This window comes from Rhipicephalus microplus, chromosome 5 (genome assembly GCF_043290135.1).
Source record: "Rhipicephalus microplus isolate Deutch F79 chromosome 5, USDA_Rmic, whole genome shotgun sequence".
Taxonomy (NCBI): Eukaryota; Metazoa; Arthropoda; class Arachnida; order Ixodida; family Ixodidae; genus Rhipicephalus; species Rhipicephalus microplus.
In genome coordinates, this window is record NC_134704.1 from 94,660,715 (window position 1) to 94,687,098 (window position 26,384).

At 44.3% G+C, this 26,384-nt stretch overlaps 1 protein-coding gene and 1 long non-coding RNA gene across 2 annotated transcripts in view; one reads left to right on the forward strand and one right to left on the reverse strand.

Moving 5' to 3' along the window:
• Positions 1-15,670, forward strand: part of LOC119174331 (sodium-coupled monocarboxylate transporter 2) — a 76,862-nt gene extending 61,192 nt beyond the window's left edge. The window contains exons 14-16 of the mRNA XM_037425188.2: positions 574-671; positions 8,110-8,228; positions 15,597-15,670. Coding sequence (XP_037281085.2) covers positions 574-671; positions 8,110-8,228; positions 15,597-15,647 — 268 coding nt within the window. The 3' untranslated portion in view covers positions 15,648-15,670. The remainder of the gene's footprint in view (positions 1-573; positions 672-8,109; positions 8,229-15,596) is intronic.
• Positions 15,671-24,646: 8,976 nt separating this feature from the next.
• The window catches only part of LOC142817868 (uncharacterized), a 64,415-nt gene continuing 62,677 nt past the window's right edge, over positions 24,647-26,384 (reverse strand). Inside the window, exon 2 of the long non-coding RNA XR_012895399.1 lies at positions 24,647-25,193. This is a non-coding gene — a long non-coding RNA (uncharacterized LOC142817868). The remainder of the gene's footprint in view (positions 25,194-26,384) is intronic.

Genomic DNA, 26,384 nt, shown 5'->3' on the forward strand with positions numbered 1-26,384 from the left:
GGTCTGGTGGCTATAAGGTACTCAGCTGCTGACCCGTAGGTCACGGGTTCGAATGCCGGCAGTGCATGGCGGCTGCATTTTCGATGGAGGCGAAAATGCTGTAGGCCCGCGTGCTCAGATTTGGGTGCACGTTAAAGAACTCCAGGTGGTCGAAATTTCCGGAGTCCTGCACTACAGCGTCTCTCATATTTATATGGCAATTTGGAACGTTAACCCCACATATAAATCAAGACCAATCGATGTCGCATGCATGGAATGTCTTGAAATTTAAAAAAAGATTCATGGGATGAATGAATGAGTAAATATTTAATTATTTGTTTAGTAAGCCAATCAGTGTTTGAAAGGCTCCTTAATACCAATGTTTACACGCTGTCATCAAACCAATCGATATTAAGTTAGTGATTGCCACAAAGTATTTCTGTGCAATTATCACTGTTTTATATGAATCTGTTAATCATAAGCATTAGTTAATGGGACCCAGAATTTTTTCTTGCAATTGATGAGGTTATTGACATTTTACAGTAGATCTGTTTTATCGCAAGAGCGTGAACGTTTTCTCTCATCGAAACGCAGCGGAATCTTCCAGTTCTACCACATCTCATTCATCTGGATCGGCATTGTCGGCTTCCTCACGCACATGGTGGTGTCTCTGGCAGTCAGCCTCGTTTTCGGTGAGTCTCAGCTGCAATAATCATGCCCTGTTGAATGGGACGTGCTGAGATAAAACGGGCTTTTGTTTGAAGTATCCACCCCGCACAGAGCACGGAAATAACAGAATGGGCGTAAACAACAACAACAACAAAACTAAAGCGAATGTTTTTTTTTTTACTTTTTTCTTTTTTCGGCAAGCAAGGCCTGTCGTGTGTGTTCATAGAAAAGTGGTTAACGATTTAGAGTACTTGGTACTCTACTATGAGAGAGCATATAGCCATCCCGTGAACCCCATACTTGATTAGGCCTTGTCGACAAAAATTCTGAAGTCCTGTGGCGAGAACAGCCATGGACGCTCGTATACATATTAGTGTTAGGCAGGTCTGACCGGCTGTTCACGCGCTGTGTCTAGAAAAGGTGGTTAACAATTTAGAGCACTTGGTAATCTACTATTGGAGGGCTTATAGCCGTCCCGTAGGCCATATACTTGAATGAGGTCCTGGTATTATCGGTAAGGCGCTCAGCGAGTGTTTATAAAATGATTAATGATTTAGAGTACTTAATACTTTGCTATGGGAGAGCTGAAAGTCGACTCCCGTGGACGTCCTGCGCGTGTTTAGAAAAATTTATTGTCACAGACGTCAATAACATTTCACCAGAACATTTGCTTCTTAGACATACAGTAACGATGATGACAAAACAGACTTCAATTACATGAACATGGATATGAGATGACGTGGATAGAACATGTACATTCGTTAATTCACACGACCACAGCAACACAAAAGTGTGTCGGAAAAGAATACATACACGTATGAATATTGCAAGGTAAACAAGAGGCACAAATAAAACATGAATATGTACATTTCGTATATTTACATGTTGGCACGTCATTTATGCCGACGCATCGACACATCAGCCTAACAATACCAGGCCGGCCGAAAGACAAGTTTCACTCGTCCATCACAGACCGACACAAAAGGGCAAGACCAGTGCCGAAGGAATTCCTCTTCACCGAGGAAGAAGAGCTCCTCCAACAAAATAAACAGCAGCTCCGAGTACAATCACTCTAGGATTGGGAGGAGCGCGCGGCGGCGGCAGCCCGCTGCAACCGCCTCGCAGCGGTTGCGCCAGAGGCAGAAAAAACCAGCTACAATGAGAAGACAAGCTAAGCGGCCTCGACAACAACGCCCAGAAGAAACGAAGTGATTCACTCTGAGGCAGTGAAATCCAGCATGTATGAATCTCCAAAAAACCCGAGCATTGACACAATGCCTCAGAAAATACCGATTTGTTTCCCGAAGGGGGGCAGTTCGGGCATGTTTCTGACTGGATCAGTCTCCACCTTTCGATGCAGTCGAGGGTGGGAAGCACACCCTAGCCCAGGCGCCACAAGAAGTCTCAGAGATGTCCAGGCAGAAAAGAAGCCGTTAACGTGCTTCAAGACACCCGACTAGAGCGAGCACGGCGGGCTGGGGGAACCAACGGAGAACAAAGCAGCAGTTGTCTAAACTATATGGTTGTTCAACACATCTGTGCCAAGACAGGTCGACTGAACATGGCGAATAAATGCAACAGTTGTTGCATAAAACGTAGGAAGTGTTATTGACTGTGGCCCCCTGTTAAAGTGCACAGTAGGCATCAAATGACGAAGGTGGGTACCCAGAAAGTAATACGCAAGCGTTCGTGCGGGAGATTCCTCCCCTTGCACTAGGCGCAAAAGGAAGCGCAGTGCCAGCAGCCGACAGCGTATGGACACTGAAGGGAAAGCAAAGCCTCCCTGAGAACGCTCCTGTCCCAGTGCCGCACGAGAGACCAACTCAGTGCCGCCTGACCAGAAAAAGGAACACAAAGCTGACTGCAGTGATCGCACGATACGTAGAGACGGTTGCACGACGTGAGAAAGGTACCAAATGCGACCGCAAAACACAGTCTGCGCAAGGTACCTCCGCTCAAGAAGCGGAAAGTCAAAATGCCGTGTGTCTTGAATTTTTAGTCTTACTTCTGCGAGAGCGTTTAACGAAATGGATTCGCATATATGCCGCAGTTGTTGTATAAAATGCCCAAAATACGAAATGACGCGAACAGCTGAATAGGAAAGTAGCTAACGTGGTTGCTTGGGCGAGTTGGTACGACATGATTCACCTAAAAAACAGCGCCAATAACGAGGGACAAGAGAAAGAAGGAGACAGACAGCGGCACTGCCTGTCTCCTTCTTTCTCTTGTCCCTCGTTATTGGCGCTGTTTTTTAAGTGAATAGGAAAACCGTCACTAAGCCTGGAGTTTGGCGAGCCAATGAAGAAATACCGGAATTTGGAGATGTTTGACGCTGCACCTGAAATGTCGCCTTACGGGGAAAAATACATGTAGGCTGCGTGAAAGGCTATCTTCATCTGAAAGGTACAAGGTTATGTCGTCAGCGAAAGCTGTAACTTTCACGACACCGCTACCAGGAAGCGCAAGACCCCGGACACGTGAATCCGCGTCAAGAGCACGCAAGTATGGCTCAAGGCTGAGGACAAATAGCACAGGAGACAACGGACATCCCTGACGGACCCCAAGTGTTATGGAAAAAGCGGCACTTTCCCAGCCATCCAGAACTAGTATGCTTTTCAGACCAGTGTATGTATTTTTAATCATTTCCACAAATGAATGAGGAAAGCCAAAGGCTGTGAGCAGGTTAAAGATATAGGTGTGTTCTAGTCTGTCAAATGCTTTTTCCTCGGCCAAAGACACAAGGACACCACGCGCAGACGACGACAGAGTATATGCTATAATATCATGTGTGGTAAATGACAAGCTGTGTATTTCTCGTCCAGGCACTGATGAAGGCTGGTAATGACCCACCAGGGCGTTCAACAGATCCCTCGAACGTAGAATGATTACCGTCGCAAATATCTTATAGCGAACGTTGAGGAGCGTGATAGGTCTCCAAATCTTCAGGATTAACAGAGGAAGCATCACCTTTTGAGATAAGCACAATGCGTCCATCTCAAAAACTGTGGGGGAAAATGCCGTCTTCGTAACATCGCCGGATAACCGCGGGAAAGGCAGCACCAATCTCATTCCAAAATGTCGAATGTTTTAAAAACTGAACAGGAAAACCGTCTGGGCCCGCGGCCATTACACGTTTCATAGATTTCAGTGCCATATTTACCTCTTCCGCCGATGGAGGTATGTGCAGGTAATCAGCAGCTTGTTGAGAAATACGGGGCAAACCACTAACCATTGGCGGTGTTTCGTCCCATTTTTTCCGCATGGCCGAACACGACATTGCTTGAAAATGCACAAAAAAAAACATATCGATCACGCGTAGGAAGTGGCTGCGCAGGTGGTATTTATGCTGCCATAGAGTCGGATGGCTGTGATTGCCCAAAAAACGAATGTCTCGCGTAGCGCAGCACCTCACGATGTGCCTGTGGGTTGTGTCTACAGCGCCACACTACGGCCGCCAGAGACCAAGCAGCAGTCAAGCGTTGAAAGCGTTCACGCAGTTCATGTTGCCAAGCTCGCATCACAGGAGAAGAGTGAGTGAAAACATTTATTGAAAAAAAATTGGCCCGTATCTGCATGTTAATTGCAAATTTCGTCGGAAAACGATAGCGTTGCGTGTGGGGAGAGTGAACAAAACATCTAGTTGATGTTCTGCGCAAAAAAAAAAGAAAAATCGGTGAAGGGTATTCTGGAGGCGGTGCGCTAGAGTGCCTCGAGCGTGCTGTGGAGGCGAACGAGTGCATCAAGTGACGTCAGACGCGAGACATGAGCGCCATCTGGCAGTTTTCTTGGAAAACGTAGCGCGTGGCTGTGAGACACGTGTGCGCGCCCGTCTCAGAGGTGATAAGGTGTAGAACGCAAGGCGACGGCTAGGGGCCACCACCTTCTCGTCCTAGCAAAGCGTTGGAAACACTCACCTTTTAGTGCAAGCGTTGCATGGTCAGCGCAGCATGATAAGCGCTTTGGTGATTAAAATTACTTATGTGTGCCTTTTATAGCAAAAGACGCATATGCAGAATATATACGTGTTGCTATGGTCCCCCAGATCTGTGCAATAATTACTTTTAAAGGACAATTGTACAAGTACGAACGTTGAACCTTGAGCAATCTAGGAGGGGTTGCCTTGAGCAACATTGGTGGGCGCTGCGGATTGGGTCGGCCATTTCAAGTACCCGGTGCCGTTAAGAGTGGACAGACCGACAGACAGACAGACAGACAGACAGACAGACAGACAGACAGACAGACAGACAGACAGACAGACAGACAGACAGACAGACAGACCAAAATTTTAGCGTCGAAGGTGCCCAATAAAGACTACCGTCTTTAAAAAAAGGAGATGCTTCATGAAGGGCTCATAGAGGCTTCATAGTGGGTGGAGTCCTTAATCCGGGACCCCATTGTTCACAGAGGACAAGGCGTTTCGGCGTGCAAAGCAATGCATAACTTCATTGCAGTGTCAGCAAGCTCTTCAGACCCGCGTTCACGAAGTGAACGCCCCTCTACTGAGCAGTGCAGGCGCCACTACGTTTTAGGACCAGACGCCGTGAGCGACACACGTATTGCGCGTGACAAATCTGATATTTAGAGCACGTCCTGCAGGACGCGAACATCATGACGCCATGACTTTTCCGAAAAGGAAAATGAAACTTCGAGCTTCAAGACAACAGGCCGATGATCAGACACGTACACAGGAGAAGGTGGGAAGAACAGCACGCATAAATCGGAAACAAACGCCTCTAATACCTGTGTCACACGGGCGCGCAAAAAGTCTTTTACGAAGTTGAAAGACTTTTAACAAAGAGGTGTTTGCGGCGCAGACACACGGCAGCAACAATCTCCTTTCAGTGTTTTCGTTCGAAGATGCTAGCGAAAGCGTGGCGCTAGCAGTTAAAAGAGAAGCAATGAAAATTAAACGATGTATCACGATGTACAAATTAAAGACTTGTTGCACTTCTCGTTTCTTCAAATAAATTTAAGAATAAGAGATGAAGAAACACCAATGTGAATGTTTTTGCACTAGATATGGAAGCATTCCCATAACTAGCGACGTGCACAAGTCCGTCTGGCACCACTGTGCTCTTATTTACCGTATTTGTTTTTCGCTGCTCTCGACTGCTCTCGACACGTTATGGGCGACCGTACGGGAGAAAAAGCGAGGATCGCAAGCCTCAAGGCCTGCCTTCTCGCTCTGGAAAGCGAGGCAGACGCTGCAAAAGCCGCCAAGGAAAGGATAAAGCAACGCAAGACCGAGCGTCACCACGTGGTATTGCCGACGCGTTGTAGCTGCTCACGAGAGTAGAAAAGGAAATAACCATTAAAAGAGTTCATTACACCTTCTGCAGGATATGAAATTTGTTTTTACAAAGAGTTTTGGTGACAGAAAAATAAGCATTCGATCTTTTTTTCCCACCACTCGAAAATTGCTGGCGCCCACTGGTTTCGAGGCTACTCCTTCGGAGCCGTAAAAGAGATCGACGAACGCCGTTTACGAAAAAGACCGCTTCTGAAAAGGAGTTCGCTCTGTGCCGTGTGTCTGCTGTCAGGAACTCCTTTTCGGAAAAAGACCGCTTACTTAAAAGACTTTTAAGTGCCCGTGTGACAGGGGTATAACGCACGTGGAACTAAGCCCGGTCGAGCCTGCTGGAGGATCAGCGTCGCCATGATCAAACAAAGGCATTTCCGTGCACTACGTTGTGCGCGTCCAGTAATGAAAAGTGGTGGACAAGGCGTCACAGCTCACGTGAATTCCAAGCAGACCGGCCCCAGCCAGGACCTTGTACATCGGTTCGCGTATTTATAACGCAGTTCAAGTCACCGAATATAATGACATTACGACCGTTAAAAAAACACATCCAGGTCTCTAAAAAAATCATTAGAATGTCCAGCTTGTGATCGTCCATACACACACAGTATCCTTAATCTGAAAGAAAAGTAACTGCAGTCTGCAGCTAAAACTCTGCCCACACCAACGTAAAAAGCATGATGATCCCGCAATAAAGCCCGATTAAAAATAATAATGCCTACTCCCCTAAAACGAGATGAAGCGAAAGATAAATAACAATCTATATAGGTTGAGCTTTCGTTTAAAAGCAAGCACGTCAGCAAGCGAGAAGAACTTTGTTTCCTGCAGGCACAAAACATCACAATTCGCAGCACTGGCAACATTAATAACTTCGGTCTGCTTTGCCGGACTGCGAGAACATTGAACGTTCAATGAAATAATATGCAGTGTAGTAACCATATTTAAAAGTAAAGACTAACCTGGACGCATAGTTTTAGACAGGGTCCAAGAAAGTGTCCAAGGGACACTTCTTCAACCAAATTACAACGCACTGTTCGACGCTCCAGAAGAGGGTCTAGGTTTTTTGGACCATTGGGATTTACCACGGCCATCACATCGTTCATCGGAGCAAGAGCTGGAAGTGTGCCCTCGCTTGGTTTCACGTGGAGCTCCCATTTCGACGTCAACTTCACCAAGGCTAGACAGTTTCATGCTACCATACAGTCCTAGGCTGAAGCTGTCTTCCAAAGACGTGCCCTGTGGAGGTAGCGACTGAGCCACCGGCAAGCTTGGATCGACGTCCTGGATGCTGGCAGCACTGTCCACGTCTCGGCAGGCTGGTGGAGGCACCCTTTGTGTGGGAGATTTTTTTACGTGTACGGCGGGGCGTCAAAGTAAAACTAAAGAAAAGCCCGCGAAACGTGAAAAGGAGCCGTGTGACGGACCGCGAGCGCGTTGCTAAAGTGCTACGATAGGCTTTCTTTACAACGCGGAAAAAATAACAGCGCTAGACGTATCGTACAGGAAAATATTTTGTCGGTGGTTTCTGAAAGTGCTCTGCATCTCAGTGTTCATATTTTGGGTTTCTAGCCCATGATTACAAAAATAGATTATTCAAAATTATTAATGAATTAGTATGGGGAGAAATAAAGAAATAGCCTGAGTACCTACAGGATAGTGCGAGTAGTACGCGTTTAGTTCAATTCGCCACTGAAGTGTCTTTCATTTTTCAAATTCTTGGCCCAAGTAATGTGGGACACCGTGTATATACCCTAAAAATTAGACGGGGGATTACAGCCAGGGTAGCCGACTGGTATATATATATATCATTGAACGCGTTATTCGGAGGACAAATTCTGGGATCGTGCTGGTAGCAAGTTATCTTATTGTTCACTTTTCCATCTTCACGTCTACCTTAAATCTACTTCCAGTAACAATCACTGCACTTTTCTTCGCGTCATTTTCTGCTCTAAATAATATTGCGGTTTAACATACAGAACGAAACTAATGCTTCTTTTCTTTATTCTTAGTGCAATGAAGGCTCTTTGACTGCTAACTTCTTTCTTTTTTTTCTATCTATCTATCTATCTATCTATCTATCTATCTATCTATCTATCTATCTATCTATCTATCTATCTATCTATCTATCTATCTATTCATCTATCTATTTCGCTATCTCGCAGAGAGAAACGAGAAGGAAGAGGTGAACCCCAAGTACATCTGCCCGTTCGTCCGGCAGTACATGAGCAATTACGTCAAGAAAAGCACCGACAACGTAGTCAAGGAGCCTCTTCCTACGACGGTAAGTATACCACGCAAAGGCTTAACCAAAGCGAGACCAAGTGAAGTGTGCCGCCAACCTGTATTCGCACATGTTTCACTAATTTATGGCCTGCATTTTTTTTCTGGCAAAACTCGAATATCCCGCTCCCGCAATCACGTATTTCACCTGGAAATTGTATTCGTGCAATTCGTTTTCTGATCGATCATATACTCGAGAAAAAAAAAAAAAAAGGTCGAGAGCAAAGGACGTCTTTTTAACGTGATGGTGTTAAAGAGCTCGTTTCGCCTAAATTCCGGCATCGGCGTCAGTGGATGTCAGCGAAAAATCATCTTTTGCGAGTCCGAAAAATCGAGACAGATGCAAATAAGTTAAGTCAGTACACAGGCCTCGGTAGATAGGCAAGACAGCGACGCCATTCAGACTGTGGTTTATCATTCACAAGGAGCACGCCACAACCTTTCTAACCTGCCCTTATCTAAACACCTGAATAAGACAGGGCACTCATTTGATGGCCTAACAGCAATCATATTACAATCTTGCTAGTTTTCAGTCTCACGATGAACGGAAAGCACGTGAATCATGCCGGCATTAACGGAAGCGCCGGAAATGTTACGTTCCTGGGCACAAGATTAGCAACGGGATCACTATGTCACAGACAAAGCTAAGTTCCATATCATAAGTCTGCCGCTTTCATCAGTTCTCAATCTCTTACCTACATTTTTGTTATATTCCGTTCTCATGAGTGCCATGTATCCAAGTTTTGCTTAGGCGTTGATTTTATTCTTCGGTTTTTATGTTTAATTATCACTTCATTATCACCATTGCCAAGCAATTCAGTTGAAATGCGTGGCGCAAAGTTGCCAATGAGAAAAACAAAAAGAGACAGAAAGAGCACCAAAATGGCGCTCTTTCTGTCTCTTCTCGTTATTTTCTTTATATATCTGTTTTCGTTGCTTTACACCGGGTTCTTTTTAGTTCATTAAGCCCATTTTTGCTGGCTGTTTACTTATGTTATTGTTAGCTCATCGGGTTGTTTTAGCGCTCTATTGGTAAATATCTTCGCTGTACATAGTCACCCATGTTATCCCGTTGTTTCTTTCCATCGCTGTGAAAATATGCCCTTTATTACTGCTCAGACTTCAGCGTACATTATCATTGGGTGATATAATCCTGTTAATATATATATGTGTGCGTGTCCTGTTGATGCGTGTGTCCTATAATATGTGTGTTAATAATATATATATATATATATATATATATATATATATATATATATATATATATATATATATATATATATGGGATATGGCACAACGGGAGCGTTGTCAACAATGATAAATATATTTATTTCCCAACAGTTTCGGGAGGGGTCCTCCCTTCATCAGGGGATGAGTTATACTAACATGAACTTCCAAACTTTGTTGCTGAAGCGTCCCTCTCGCCTTGAAAGATGTTTGCGAGAGTGAGAGGGAACTAAAAAAGAAAAAAAACAAAAAAAAACAAAAAAGGCGGAAACGTAATATACATGCTACATTGCAACATCTGCGGACAGGAATATATCGGCCAAACAGACACGCCATTTAGGCTGCGGTTCAATAATCACCGGTACCACGCCACTTCACTGCCGAAGCTACCTTTATCTAGACATCAGCGCCTGCCAAACCACAGTGCTGAAGATATCAGCGTAACTCTTTTGCAGTCCGGTTTCTCAAACAGACGCGAGCGCGAACAGCGTGAGGCGTATTTTATTTTCAAATTTCGAACATTAGTAGCCAGCATCAACGAGGACCCCGGAAAACTCAACTGCCTCCGAGAAGTAAGCCAGGAGGAAATTGGTGACAAAGATTGATAGCTGGAGACCATGCTTTTTTCTTACTGACTCGTACGTGTCCATTGTCCTTTCTTGTTTTTTGTTTTTCTTCTTTTTTTCTTCTTTTTTCTTCCTTTTCTTCTTTTTTCCACTTGCACATACAAAGTGTTTACGTTCGTCTACCACTTGATGACCATTGAAGGGAAACGGACGAAGATTAAAGGTAAAGAGCCGACCGACCCATTAAGGGGAAGCCCCGCCGCGGTGGTCTAGTGGCTAAGGTACTCGGCTGCTGACCCGCAGGGCGCGGGTTCGAATCCCGGCTGCGGCGGCTGCATTTCCGATGGAGGCGGAAATGTTGTAGGCCCGTGTGTTCAGATTTGGGTGCACGTTAAAGAACCCCAGGTGGTCTAAATTTCCGGAGCCCTCCACTATGGCGTCTCTCATAATCATATAGTGGTTTTGGGACGTTAAACCCCACATATCAATCAATCAATCATTAAGGGGAAACCCTTTCTTTACGCACGCCGCACGCCGACCGACCCATTAAGGGGAAACCCTTCCTTTACGCATGCCGTCACGGACCCTCCCGCCACCGCGGCGACAATCTTGGGTGGCCCGACACACGTCGAGAACTGAACAGCACGTGATAAGAACCATATGTGGACGTACACGGACAGTTGATTTCGTTCTCAATGTTGACAGTGGTTCTTCCTCTTTTTTTACTTTCTTTCTTTTCTTTATTTTTTTTTCGTCTTTTTTCTTCCCCTTCTTTGTTTTTTTTTGTTTTTTTTTAGTTCCCTCTCACTCTCGCAAACATCTTTCAAGGCGAGAGGGACGCGGCAGCAACGAAGTTTGGAACTTCATGTCAGTAAAACTCATCCCCTGATGAAGGGAGGACCCCTCCCGAAACTGTTGGGAAATAAATATATTCATCCTTGTTGACAACGCTCCCGTTGTGCCATATCCCATACCTTCGCGAAGACTAACTGGCCCATTAAATTATTACTACCACGATATATATATATATATATATATATATATATATATATATATATATATATATATATATATATATATATATATATATATATATAAATATATATATATATATATATATATATATATATATATATATATATATATATATATATATATATATATATATATATATATATATATATATATATATAAGGGAAAGACGTGTATACCTAAGGGCTCGTTTTGCCGTGTTTTAACACAATATTAATGAGATCTAACAGACAGTAATGCCAAGCAATGTACAGGGGAAGTTATTAGAACCAATGGAATGTAAATAAGAAGAAAGAAAAGTGGATGAAAAAATAACCAGCCGTGAGCAAGACCTGCTCACAGCTGGTTATATATATATATATATATATATATATATATATGTGTGTGTGTGTGTGTGTGTGTGTGTGTGTGTGTGTGTGTGTGTGTGTGTGTAATGCTACAAAATGGAGACACGTCGTGGTCCATATGCCATGCGTTTATTCTAATGCACGCGCACTTCCTCCTAGCTCGTCGGCTTCTCCTAGAATCACCTTGTTAATGCGTCACACTTCCCCCTCCCCTCGAGAAAGTCTGAGTTCAAAAGGTACAAAATAACGCCGCAGTTTGCTAACATGCACAATGTCAGAATTTCTACGTAAGGGTAGCACGGAGCGGTTGAGACCTTGCGTAGAATCTTGTTGGGTCCTTCCATGATGTAAGTCAGTTTTCCGTTGTTGGGATGCCATGGTGTCTCGTAAAGGACAAAGTCACCAACTTGGAACTCAATCGGAAGAAATTTTCTATCATAAATGACAGTTTTTATTGTGGTAGGCGATAGAATTGGTAACTGCAGTTTTTCGCGCTTCTTCGACAGTTTCTTCTCGTTGTTCCAGTACAGTAGGACAAGATGGAATTCCATACATCAGGAAGGAAGATGCGTAGCCGGTCACTTCGTGGGGTGTTCTGTTGTATTCGTCAATTACCTCCGGAAGCAGCTTGGTCTAAGACTTCTGTGGTTCGTCATTGATCTTACATTTAAGTCTCGTTACGATAGTCTGGTTTGTCCGCTTGTTCATGCCGTTGCATTGTGGATGATGAGATGACGTGAGCAGTTGGTGTATACAATTATGTTTTAAAAACTGCTTAAATCTTCCTGCGGTAAATCCTGCTACACGATCTGAAAGGATATTTTGTGGTTTTCCAGAAGAAAAAAAATATTGTAAGCATGAAATGTAGGCGTCGCTGTTCTCACTTTATCAGCAAATGCCCATACGTAGCGAGTCGCATGATCAATAACCAAGTGTGTAAACCTTTTTGATGAGCCATATTCAGAAAATCCTCCAATGGTGTCTATTGCAAAGAGGTCGAAGGGCTCTTCAGCTAGAGGCAGTGATTCAAGCGTCCCAAACTTTTTTGTTTTCGTCTTCTTGCATCTCTGGCATGTATCACAATGCCGAATGTAAGTGGAAACATCGGTTACCATATGCGGCCAATAACATTGCGGAGACAGGAGTGATAGCGTCTTCTTCATTCCGACGCGCCCAAAATGTTGATGTGCATTCTTCAGAATGGTTGGGCGCAGTTCATAGGGCACGTATATTTTCCGTAGTCATTTTCTTTTAACGATGATGATGCTATTTTCCAATGAGTGCGTTCCTTTTGGATGCTCATTGTTGCATCGCTGAAGGTCGTCGTGTGATAGAAGATTAACTATTGGGGCTCTGGAGAGCGCATCTGCTTCGACATTACTTGCGCCCTTTTGATGTTTGATGTTCACATCATACATTGACAGTTTCAAAGACCACCGGAAGAAACGACCTTGAGGATTTTTAACATTCTTCAGCCACTGGAGTGCAGAGTGATCTGTTACAACAGTGAATGACTTTCCATGAAGGTAGCAATGCCATTTATCAATGGCATCTACAATGGCAAGACATTCTCTGTCTGTAATAGCACAGTTCACCTCGTGCTTTAACAGTTTGCGGGAATAGTAGGCAACAGGATGTTCTTTGCCTTTGTCATCAGGTTGTTTCAGCACTGCACCAATGCTTTCGCCAGATGCGTCACAGTACACAGTACATGGTCTCGAAGGGTCGTATATGCGAAGCACTGATTCTTCAGTCATCCGCTTCTTCAGTTCACGAAAGGCTTGCTCGCATGCTTCTTGTCCTCACCCACTTGCTGCTTTTGTGGAGTAGTTTTGTGAGTAGAAGAGCGATATCGCTGAAGTGGGGGATGTACTGATGGTAGGTGTTTACAGTGCCATGAAACGCTGAAGATCTTTTTCTCGTTTTGGGGTCGGAAATTTGAGTATGACAGCTACATTACTTTGCTTAGGTGTCACTGCTCTTTGTGAAATTTTGTGGCCCAGGTATTCGATGCTGCAGCGTGCAAATTGGCACTTTTTTCGTTTGAGTTTTACGTTCTCGGTTTTGAGAGCTTTCAATAGCGCCTCAAGGTGTCGTATAAGATCATTACATGTCTCTGAGTATACGACTACATCGTCAAAGTAATTGACAACATTGGTGAGCTGATGTTTCGCTATTATTGATTTCATGGCTCTTTCAAATGTAGCTGGAGCGTTCTTCAACCCAAACGACATTACGAACCACTCAATATCACCCTGAGGTGTGACAAATGCAGTTTTCTGAACATCGTCAGGATGCATTTGGACATGCCAGTATGCCGACGTTACGTCCAACTGAGCGAAAAACTCCGCCTTTTCCAAGTGTTCAAGAATATCATCTATACGTAGAATTGGTTAAAAGTCGGGTACCGTTATGGCATTGAGTTTCCGGTAGTCAATACATAGACGAGTGCGTCCTTTACTTTTCTTTTCTGCTAAAATGACAGGTGCGGCGTAGGGCGATAATGAAGGCATCACATACCTTGCTTGAGGAGAGAGTTAACTTGTTTGTTGATCTCCACTTTGTCTGCCTGTGAACAACGGTATGGTGCTCGACGAATAGGGACAGCATCGGTAAGTGCGATCCTATGTTTCTCAGTAGTGATGCACCCAATATCTGGCTGAGATTTTGAAAATATCTCGTCATACTTGTTTAAAAGAGAGTCGAGTGCCGCAGACTCATGCTCTGATAAGTTTTCTGAAGTCAGGGTTCGCATCAGCGGGGCTTGAATGGTTTGCTTTTCATTGTGATGCGGAAGGTTCATATTCTCCCGTGTTTGTGTCAGTGACTTGCTTTCCAGATTTACCGAAAGATTGAAGTATGAAGCGCTGTGTAGGCGAAGAATTATTTGCGTTCTCATGCCTCGCAGCACATGTGCATAAACTTTCTTTATGACGTTCCCAATTCGTAACTGAATGTTTACGTGACCCAAAGTTTGAATGCTTGATGCAACTTGCTGGACAATGATGCTGGAGTCTCTCATCAACTGAAGTTTTAGCTGTTTGTACGCATCCTCGCTGATACAAGTAATTGTTGCTCCTGTATCGAGAATTGCATTTGCTGGCTTTCCGTTGATGAGAGCACTGAAGTGTATTAATTAAACTCTGGGTCGCCCTCCTCGTTTCCCCGTTCAGTATCAATAGCGGACACATTGCCGCGGCGCGGACATTCATTGTGCCAGTGAAACTGTCGTGGGAAACCAGCCGCTGAGCAGTATCTACATTCGTTTTGCGGGGCACGCGGTTGAAGAGTTATTGTTGGCTGCTGCGGTCTGCTGAAGAGACGTGAAGCTCTTGATGCGATACTAGCGTTACAAGTAAAGGAAACTCCTCCCACCCGTTTTAGAGATTTCTCGACCCATTGAGCAGCGGTGAGCCACTCTAATGACGAGTTGAAAGACAGTCCGGCGAGCGCCAGTTCCATATCAGGAGGAACACCATCATTCAGTCCAGAAATGATGTGGCACTCTTTCAGGTCAGCCAAAGAACCCAGTCGCTTTTTCTTGTCGTAGTAGTCCTTGATAGTCTGTCCTCCTATCAGTCGGTAGTGAATGAAGAGACGGAAGGCATCTCCGTCGGTCATAACAAAGCGGGCTTGCATGTCACGCTTGATATCGTCCCAGGTTGTCTCACCGTTGTCGAAAATCTCTGTCAGGTACCAGTTGAACGCTTCCCCTTCAATGTATTCGTTGAAGTGACTGACCCAATCACGGTGACCTTCGCCTGCCTTCATGTCGAAAAGAAGAAGCTACTTGTCGTTGGGGACTTCTTCTGTTGTTCCCTTGAACTTCTGTATGTTGAGCGGAGGCTTTGGCTTAGCCATGCCACGTTGATGAGGTCGATCCTGTCGACTTGTGTGACGCTACAAAATGGAGACACGTCGTGGTCCAGATGCCATGCGTTTATTTTAATGCACGCGCACTTCCTCCTCGTCGGCTTCTCCTAGAATCACCTTGTTAATGCGTCACACACACACACACACACACACACATTTATATATATATATATATATATATATATATATATATATATATATATATATATATATATATATATATATGTGTGTGTGTGTGTGTGTGTGTGTGTGTGTGTGTGTGTGTGTGTGTTTTGATTGGCTTCTTTTAATAACTCACGATTTGCTTTTTTATTCTTTTTCCAGAACGGAGTGTCACCGACGGAACTCAAGCGGCTGATGTCAGAAGACCAATAAAAACAAACACGAAAACAAGAAAACGCAATAGTTGCATTGCAATTGATCAGTTCATTACACTCGTGCAAAAACAAGCGTCAGTAAAACAAGTGTCATTACGCCGACCAGGGGAGGTGGAAGTGGGGAAGGCACAGTGGTTAAACTGATGAGCCTCCAGTTCGCTAACCAACAATGAAGGTAAGGCAATGGGAAGAATAATAAAGAGTAGAGTTAGCTGGTAAGTAATAATTCTTGATTATTTATTTATTTATTTATTTACTTACTTACTTATTTATTTGTTCTGAATACCGCCAGGCTCTTCCGAGACCATGGCAGGTAGGCATACAAGTTAGGCACGCAGGTACAAAAACAAATGGCCGATCCCTGCCTAACAGGAAGCGGTATAATACGAATGTGAAACATGCCTTCATAAAAGTAGTTAATAGAAGACATTTTTGAACGTTTTTCTATTTCGCATTTCTTTTTCTGTGGGGTTTAATGTCTCAAAACCACCATATGCTTATGAAAGACGCCGTAGAGGAGGGCTGCGGGAATTTTGACCACCTGGGTTTCATTAACATGCACTGGCATCACACAGTATTTCTTTCACATTTCATAGCATTAGTTTTGCAACATCACATTCATGACAGAGATACGTCACTGAAGTCTTGGTAGACCCCGGCATAAGGTAGTTTCATGTAAAAACAGAAAAGAAATTGGAACCCAGTGCTGTGATCAAAAAGGTATATATTGTGAGATTCCTCACTCTAAAAGATGATCGAGTAAAAAGGGCACCTTTTCGTCTCACAACAATAACTGTCACCTGGTTTGATTGCACTTCCTTTCTTGAAAGCTCCGTGCTGGCCTCTTTCTTATCAATAATTATATGACACGCTTATAATACCCATCTCGTTCTTGATTTGAAAGTGCCAATGGGGCGCCCATAATGCAAGGCAGGTGGCAATTAGCGTTGTAGGACAAAAAGACACCCTTTTTACGCCCTTATTTCTTTGAGTGTTAATAATAATAATGAATCAATACAAAAATATACATATGAAAATTGCATACAGAAATATACAAGCGATATATTGTTGCGGATAATAAATGAGAAACATTCCTTCGCGTGTTTCAAGCACTTTTGGCGTCTGTCTACGTATCTGTCTATCTATCTGTCTAGCTGCTTACGCGTGGGTGATCTCGTGATCACCCCTTTAACATGGCGTGAACCAAAAATAGCATGGGCGGGTAAGATGGTTTGACGAATATGATGCGTTGGTCAAGAGGTGAATAATATCCCAATCCCGCCGCGTACATCATAACTTTTCAAGAAACAGTGGCACATATCCGCGAGTGAGTATGTGTCACTGGTATGCAGGTATGTGCCACATGTCATTGACACTTATCTACCCAGGAACGACGAGAACACACGTGGGCAACTTTAACGCGTGAACGTTAAAAAAACCTGACATGAGCAGCGTTGTCTCAATGAATGCAAAGAATAAATGTGAGGGTCCCAGCAGGAATCGAACTCAAGCATTCTGTGTGGCAATCGAGCATTCTACCACAGAGCCACGCCAGGTCTTGTAACTACTTTTCAAATAGGCCTTAAGTTTCTTAAAGCGTCAATTGTGGTTGCGGTGAGCCGGCAACCAATTTTGTAAATATTACATATAAGTACCCTTTTATGATGCTGCCGTCACGTCGGTTTAACGTCAATCGTAGTTGGGTGCCATGCCCTGAGGTTCATCTACGTATCCAGTTTCCATTGTCCAGGGCTACCATCCTCGTGAGCCCAGCGCTTCATATACGCCTGTCGCTTCTGGCATTGGTAATACTCATGCTTCTGTGGGCATCGCTGTAAAAGTGCGTAGAACTGGTCATATATACATCTGCAACTCTTCAACATATGTATGTGCATGCAACATTTATACGTAATGTAACGTAGTGCTTCCGGAGTGCTGCTACGTCGTGTCCATCGGTGAACGATGACACGACGTTGCCGAAAGCGGAGAGCGAGGAAATACAGATGAACGTGTCGTCGTCTGTTACGAGGTCTGGAGCGTCAACGTCGCTCGGTGTCTTAATGTAAACGGCCGGACTTCCAAACCACAGTGCACGTGAATTCTCGGAGGCGCGGAGCCCAACAAGCAAGGTGCCCTGTTGAATAAAAATTAAGGGCTGAAAGCCAGCATAGAGCGTGGTGGTCTGTGATAACGGTGATAACTAGGCTATATAAATAGGAGTGGGATTCACCTACGGCCCATACAAGTTTCAGGCACTCGCGCTGTTCGACAGCAGAAAGAGGCCAGCTGGCATACGCAAGAACTCTATCATGACCGAATTGACGTTGGTATAACACCCCGCCAATACCGTTGCCCCTGGCATCCCGGTTGGCGCCAACTGGTTGAAGTGGGCGAGAATCGGTGGTGTGGTCAGAAGTGTTATAAGCTGCGCAAAAGCCGTGGCTCGATGAGGACGCCACTCACATGGCACATATTTATTTAGGAGATCAGTGAAGTGGCGTGCGATCGCTGCGAAAGTTTCTGACGAATTGTCAGAAATATGAGCATAAGCCCAGAAATCTTCAAATGTACTTAGCACAAGTTGGTACGAAAAAATTGAGGACAGCGCGAACTTTTTCGGGATAACGAACTTTTCCGGGATCGAGGCTGATGCCAGATGCGTCAACGAGATGCTCTATATCAGCAACTAGGCGATGCCCAAAGTGGCATTTTGAAGAATTGCCCGGCCGCACGAAACACTGAAAGAATGCATGAAAGTCGCTCGAGGTGAGACTCAACGGTTACGGAAAACACAATGATGTCCTTCAGATAACAAAGGTAACTAGACATTTTAAAGCTTCACAGAAGCGTGTCCATCATCCGCTCGAACGTGGCCGGTGCATATCACCTGCCAAACAGCATGACTCTCAACTGGTAGAGACCGTCAGGCATTACAAACTGGTCTTATCGCGGTCGAGGTCATCCACGGTGATGTGCCAGGAACCAGAGCGTTGATCTATTGAAAAAAAATAGGTTGCGTCATGAAGGCAGTCGAGGGCTTCATCGATACGATGAAGCGGGTAGACATCCTTTTTTGTGGCCTTGTTTAAACGCCGATATACCACGCAGAAACACCAGGTAATGTCTTTCTTTTTACCTATCTCATAAGACCTCGGGGAACGCCTACGGACTCGAAGAAGGCTCAATGGTGCCTTTTATAAGCATCTCGTCAACTTTATGTTAGATAACTTGGCGCTTTGATAGTGACACTCGGTTGAGACACCTGGGAGTTAGATATTCACGACCGGTATCTATGCGGTGTTTTGTTTGCGAGGTTAGACCTGAGGGGCTACCATCAAAATCAAATATGTCTGAGTATGTCTTAAGGGTATTCCTGACGTATTTGACTCCAGATGGCAACAGGTCTGAGGCAATCATCTTGGTTACAATGTTGTGCAGTGTAGAAGATGTGGCAGCGTCGGCACTATGTGAGTTGGGGGGACGACTGAGGCCAGTTTAGAGGACACCGATGAAATTTCGCACTCGTGCGATAGTGACAGAGTGGCGAGAAGAATGTCTTGCGGTCGTACTTGAGAACTGAGTCCGAAGTTCAGAAGAGGAAGGCACGTCTTGTTCGCTGGAACAGTTAAGATGGTGTACGGAGAGGAGACATTGCGGGCCAGTAAAACACCGGGAGAGGGAGAGACAACGTAGTCCCTATCCGGCACTCTGGGATATGGTTCAACAGTGTTTAGAGGTGAACAAACTGAGCACACGAAAGTTTTTTCTCAGCCATGCCCGAAGCGTAGGCAGCCGCAGGCAAGTCGAGTTGCACGACACCGGCTGAGTGGTCAAATACAACACAGTGGTCAGACAAGAAATAGAGTCCGAGGATAAAGTCATGAAGACAATGAGCGAGAACATGACGCAGATCGGACGTCCGGTGGTCGGCAAACCTCACACGTGCGGTGCACATTCCGAGCACAGCCAGAGTTGTTCCACTTGTGGCAAGCACAAATAGGGACTCGGGTGGCGTAAGGACCTTATTTAACCATGCGTGGAGATCATAATTGAAATATCATAAATCATATGGTGGTTTTGGTACATTGAACCCCACATATCAATCAATCAATCAATCAATCAATCAATCAATCATAGTTGAAATATGTGCGCCGGTGTCGGTGAAGGCAGGTCAACCACTTACACAGCAAGCAGGTTCTGGACCGTAGTCAGGGTCAGCAGAAGGTTTTCAGGTCAGGACTCCAATGCTGCGTCATCTCCAGGAGCTGCATTACTTAGTTTTCCGAGTAAGGGCTTCCAGTTAGCCAGGGCGACGAATAGCGACGGGGCTGAGGTGACCTGAAGCGATCATGCGGGGACGGCGATTGGCTAGAACGTCGGTCTGATGTCGCAGGAGCCACATCGTGTGGTCCACCGTAACGTGCACCAAACTTCACGGGTTGGTGGATGTCGTCTAGTCCATAGCCAGAAAACGAGCAATGTGCGAGAACGACAGTAGTGAGAGATATGTTCTGCTCCATGGCGACCAAAACAGATCGACTTGTCGTTCTGCGTTCTCTACTGAGCAGGATCACGGTAGCGGCGGAATATTTCTGATGCACGAGAAGGTGCTATGATACTGACACGAGGTTCTGTCCATGAACCTACAGGCTGCAGACCGACATTTTCCAGCTCCTCCTGCCCAACCTGCTCCATCAACAAGATTGTTGGTCGATCATCAGATGATCGCGTCAGAAAAGATGGTCGAGACGCCAACTTGATTTCTCCCCGTACAATTCGGACTACTCTCTCATTTGTAGGCGTTTGACTTCATGCGGCTGAAGATCCTCGCAATATGATGTAACGGTCGTGTTTGGAAGTCACATGAAATCCTGGGCAATGTGGCGACTCTTCAGCTCTGCGGATCGTCGGCGCTCTTTGATGATGTCGTTAATGGCTGAGCAGTCCTCAGACACGAGTAAGTTGAAAGCATCATCCACATTGCCTTTAGCAGATGGCTTACTTTGTCTTCCTATGTGGTGTTAAGGCCAACACGACGGCAAAGGGCGAGAACGTCAAGGATGTAGGGAACACAATTTTTTTGTAGTTTGTGCCCAAGAGAGTTTATTAGAAGTGGCCCACTGGCGTATGGCAGCTTTACGAAATAGGTCCCGAAGCTTCTGTTTGCAGGCATCATCATCGTCATCATCATCATCATGACTACGTACACTGCAGGACAAAGGCCTCTCCCATGTTCCGCCAGTTAACTCAGTCCTGTGCTTGCTGGCATCGCAACTGGTTAAGTCAGCTTTATGAGCCTGAAACCCCGTGCCTGCAGTTCCGCAGAGATAGAAGCCAACGTATACGAGAACATCATTGTAGGGTTCCGCTGATAGGACACTGCAAACCGCTCCTACTTCGGAATCGAGTCAACATTATCGACGTGGTTGGTGCCGGTGAAATTACCAGGATCACACGATTGCGTCAATACGACTGGTTGTACTGGCTCCACCAGAGTCGTGGTTGAAGCAGCAGCGGCAGAACTGGTTTCTGTTGACATGGTGGGGCTGTCGAGGACACGTCCGCTGTGAAGTTCTGTCTTGCACCATATCCAGCACGTTCGCCACAATGTTGCAGATAAATTTGCTACTTTAAGAAGGAAAGAAGTCCAGCAGTCAAGATGGCAACTGTTGTACTTTTTATGATGATGATGATGACGACGATGATTATGATGATAATGATGACGACGTTGATGTTGTTGTTGATGATGATAATAATAATGATGATAATCATTTGATGATGGTGATGATGATGATGATGATGATGATGACCAGATTTTATTACGCCCACTCTGGGGGATTGGCCAAAAACGAGTAATTAGGTACATGGCATAAGATATTAATTTTGAATCTACTGAATTATGAAATGGTTAGAAAAAATAAAGTTTTACTAATTGAAAGATTTACTATTAAAGCAGCCTTGATTCGTATAAAAATATTTTTTTACAGCTGATCAGATATCCCAGTGACAATGACCTCATGAGGAGGCTCACCAAGGAGAGAATGTTAAAAATAAAAAAAATCAATCTAATTTGATTGAAAGTCGCTTTAAGAATGTTCGTCTTCAGCCACTTGAAGTGGCTGCACAATAAAAAATTATTCTCGATCGCTTCATCTTTATTACAAAATGAGCAGACAGGGGTATCAGCTTTATGCACATAATATTCCTATTTTGCAGTGCTGCTGCGCAATTTTTTAAAAGTAACGTCTTTGTTGCGAGTTGACCAGAGCTTCCTAGGCCAAGAAAACAAGAGGTTTTGTTTTGTCGGCAAGATGTGTCGGAATTTTTTTTTTCAAAGACAACGTCTTCGTCCTCTTCTTCACACACCATGGATGGATGGATGGATGCTATGAGCGTCCCCTTTATAACGGGGTGGTGACAAGTATGCCACCAGGCTCGACAAAAAAAAATAACATTTTTTTCTTTTTATGTTGGCCTAATGCCTCTACTTCGATAAATTCTATCTTAATGGAAAAAAAGGTAAATTTTCAGCTTAAGTTCTCTGCCATTTACGGCACACTGTCCATATTTTATTTTTCCAATATTTATTTTTGTCCTTTCTCTCTAATTTTCTGCCACCAATACTCTAACCGTCTCTTACTTATTTCAATCGCGGGTGTGTTCAGCTTTCCATTGTTGTCCCTAAAACCCAAGGCTTCCTGTAGGCTCGTGCCCAAACGTACATCTGGGTGGATATCTCCACATTCAATCAGAACATGCTCCGTCGTTTCCTTATCTTTCCCGCAGCATGTGCATTGTTCTTCTTCTTTACTGAATCTTGCTTTATAACTACGCGTTCTAAGGCAACCCGATCTCGCTTCAAACAGTAAAGCGCTTCCCCTTGAATTATCGTAAAATGCCTCCCTCCTTATTTCATTTTTGCCCTTTCGGTAGTTACTCAAAGCCGGTTTTTTCTCCATAGCTGCCATCCAGTAAATCCTCTCCGCCTCCCTGACTTTTCCCTTAACGCTCTTTGTTGACATATGGCTCACAATACCAGCCGTATATTTACTAGTGAGTCTTCTAGTTCTTTTTCTCCACTGTGTGTCCACGCTCTTCCTATACAAATAACGGAACACCTTCTCTGCCCATCTACTCTCCTTCATATTTCTTAGCCTTTCTTCGAACCTTATTTTGCTCTGCGCTTCCCTCGCCTCAAAACCTGCCCACCCCATATCGCCCTTTACAGCCTCGTTTGTCGTCTTCCCGTGAGCACCCAACGCGAGGCGTCCCACAGTCCTTTGATTTACATCCATTCCCGATTGCACCTCTGCCCTCATGCACACCACTGAGTTCCCAAAAGTAAGCCCTGGAACCATTACACCCTTCCACAGACCTCGAAGCACCTCATACCTATTGTATCCCCACAACGCTCTGTGCTTCATTATTGCCGCATTCCTCTTTCCTTTTGCTGCCGAGGCTTTTTCCTGTACCTCCATGTATCTATCACTCTCATTTACCCATACTCCAAGGTACTTGTATTCACTTACCCTCGGTATTTCTTGGCCTTGTATGGACACCGTCTGATCACAGGGATCATTGAATACCATCAATCCACACTTCGTTACACTGAATCCTAGTCCAAGAGCTTCACCTTCCCTTCCGCATATATTCGCCAGCTGCTGTATATCATCTCGACTGTCCGCAAATAAGACGATATCGTCCGCATAAAATAAACCTGGAAGCTTCTGCTCAATCATCATGCCGCCCTGTTTGTGTGACAGATTAAAACCAATGTTGCTACCTTCTAGCGCTTTTTCCATACTCACCATGTACAGCATGAATAACAGCGGGGACAAAGGACATCCCTGTCTCAGCCCCCTGCTAACCTCAACGTTCTCTTTGCTACGCATTCCTTCCCACTCTATGCAAACTGTATTTTCTCGGTATATCTCCCTCAAAAGCTGTATACAGTCGTCGCCCATGCCCATTCCTTTCAATATATCCCACAAAATTTCCTGATTAACGTTGTCGTATGCCCCAGTGATGTCTAGAAAAGCCACGTACAAGGGCCTATTCTCTACACCACAGGTCTCTCATAGCCGCCACTCAGCGGCAACAATTGTACACGTAGCACACAAATAATACAGAAAGTTGTATAAAATTAAGTGCTGTGTGGACAAGTTACAGTGAACGGGGAAACACTGGTCTAACACTGGGCGTACAAACAGAGTCTTCTTTGTTCGTCGGCAGCTGAACCACAGGTCGCGGCATCGAACCCCGGCGGCAGCGGCTGCATTTGCAATGGAGGCGAAAATGCTGTAGTCCCGTGTCCTTGAATTTGTGTGCACGTTAAAGAACTCCAGGTGATCCGTATGGTGGTTTTGGGACGTTGAACCCAACATATCAAACAGTCTTCTTTTTTCTATCGGCTTGTTCACGCCCGGTATTTGTGCAATGTAGGCAATGATGACTAGAAAGAGACAGAGACAGTGCATGTGAACAGAAAGAAGGTCGTTCTTTCAGACGGAGAAGTCGATTACGTGCAAACCTTGAGGGCTGGGGCGGAGGAGGAGGGCGAGGCCAAGGTCGCGCTGACTTTCACTCCCCTCACCTCAAATAATTTGACCGTGGCAGGAAGGTCCAGGGCGAAAATGCATCCTATAGTCACTTGCCATGTTGTAAACCACTGGCTGAGTGCTTCGCGTTAAGCGGATTCAGACCTAATAGTACAGCCTCACTTTTGCGGGTAGAGTGAACCGCTTTCACTTCTCTGCATAATCTTTTTTTGTTTGTTTGTTCTGTGATTTCTAATCTGTGCGAAAATGCATCCTATAGTCGCTTGCCATATTGTAAACCACTGGCTGAGTGCTTCGCGTTAACCGGATTTAGACCTAATAGTACAGCCTCACTTTTGCGTGTACAGTGAACCGCTTTCACTTCTCTGTGGCATCTTCTTTTTGTTGGTTTGTTTTGTGATTTCTAATCTACTGCAGTTCATTCTTTTCCGCCGCGATATGTCCAGAAAGTTTATTTATTTATTTTTTATTGTTGTTCATTTTATTTTTGTTTTTATTCATTTGTATATTGCAATGTCGCTAACTGGTTACTAACATCAATAGCCTTCAAACAGGTCTGAGCAAATAAAATTAAAAAAATGGAGTGAGGCCCCCATTTCGCTCCTTCGTATGCAAATACGTGCACCAGTGCGTGCTAGCTTTAGAACAACCAAAAGATAAGCTGAGGCGCAATGTATTTCGCATACCTGCAGAAATGGTTTCGCCGTGCCACTTGATGCCCAAACTCTATAAAAATGGCGCCCCGCTTCTCGGAATACGGGGTACGGCTTCGACACAGAGAGGAATTGCATAAGGGCCCCACTCTCTCTCAAAGAAATAAAAATTAATCTAGAAATGAAAGCAGCATATGCGCGTCCAAGACACGTACCGAAGAGGCAATCGGAGTTCGAAGCCTCAAAGCTTGCAACGCCGCATTCGTTATTGCAAAAAGCTACGCCAGGCCGGTTCTTGGTGGTTGGTGCTTCAAAACCATGGGAATCTCTTTTCTGCAAAACAAAATAAAAAAAGATATGCAACAAAAATGAAAGGAGTCGCCTGCTCTTTCAACTGGTCAATGCAAATGAGCTCGAGATGCGATAGCAACGGTGCATCCGGCGTTCATCGAACTCTCCCAGTTTTCAGTTCGTGATAACACTAATTGAGAGGTTTCACGTCCCCGATATTATTATGAGTGGCGCCGCAGTGAGACCACGTGGTGCTCCTTGAAGTGCTCCTAATATAAGCACACGGGCCTCCAGTGTTTGGCGTCCATAGAAATTGCATTGAGGATTCGATCCCGTGACATTCGAGTCATAAGTCGAGGACCATGACTTCATGGTCACCGTACCGAGACGAGTCCTGACTTGAAGCGCAGACGAACGAGTAATTCGCGTAATTAAAGTAAGGTGTTTCACGTGCGTCTGCCACGATTTCGTTGTCACAGATCATGACGGAGGGACCGCTTAATTTCAACTGGATAACAGTTGTTGGAGTGCGCACGTTTCATTTTATTTTTATATTTTTTTCATTTGAAGCCTCACCCCACTGCCATAGAGAGATAAACAAACTGCCGTTCTTGAGCTCAGAAGCGATGACACGTGGGCCTGCTAGGCTAATAGGGTGGGTCTTATAGATTTCACTGTGATAGGAAGCAGTGCTATGTAGAGCAAGGTTTGGGAATTATTCGTGTAATCTACAAAGACCGAAATTTGTGGGGCAGACGAGACGAGAGAAGTGCGTTTTTTTAATAATATCGCAGTTTTTTCACGTAGGGGTCGAGATGTTGATGATGATGATGGTGATAATAATAATAATAATAATAATAATAATAATAATAATAATAATAATAATAATAATAATAATAATAATAATAATAATAATAATAATAATAATAATAATAATAATAATAATGTTATTATTATTATTATTATTATTATTATTATTATTATTATTATTATTATTATTATTATTATTATTATTATTATTATTATTATTATTATTATTATTGTTATTATTATTAAAAACAATACTAATAATATTAATAATAATAATAATTTTGACGCGCCCAAGAACAACCATAAGGTCTTCATGCAGGCGCTTACAAAAATAAAACAATAAAAATGAACAATACAGCAGATACAGTGTAAAGAGAAAGAAATCAATTAAAAAGTGAGAGTACACACAGACAAAAAGAGATA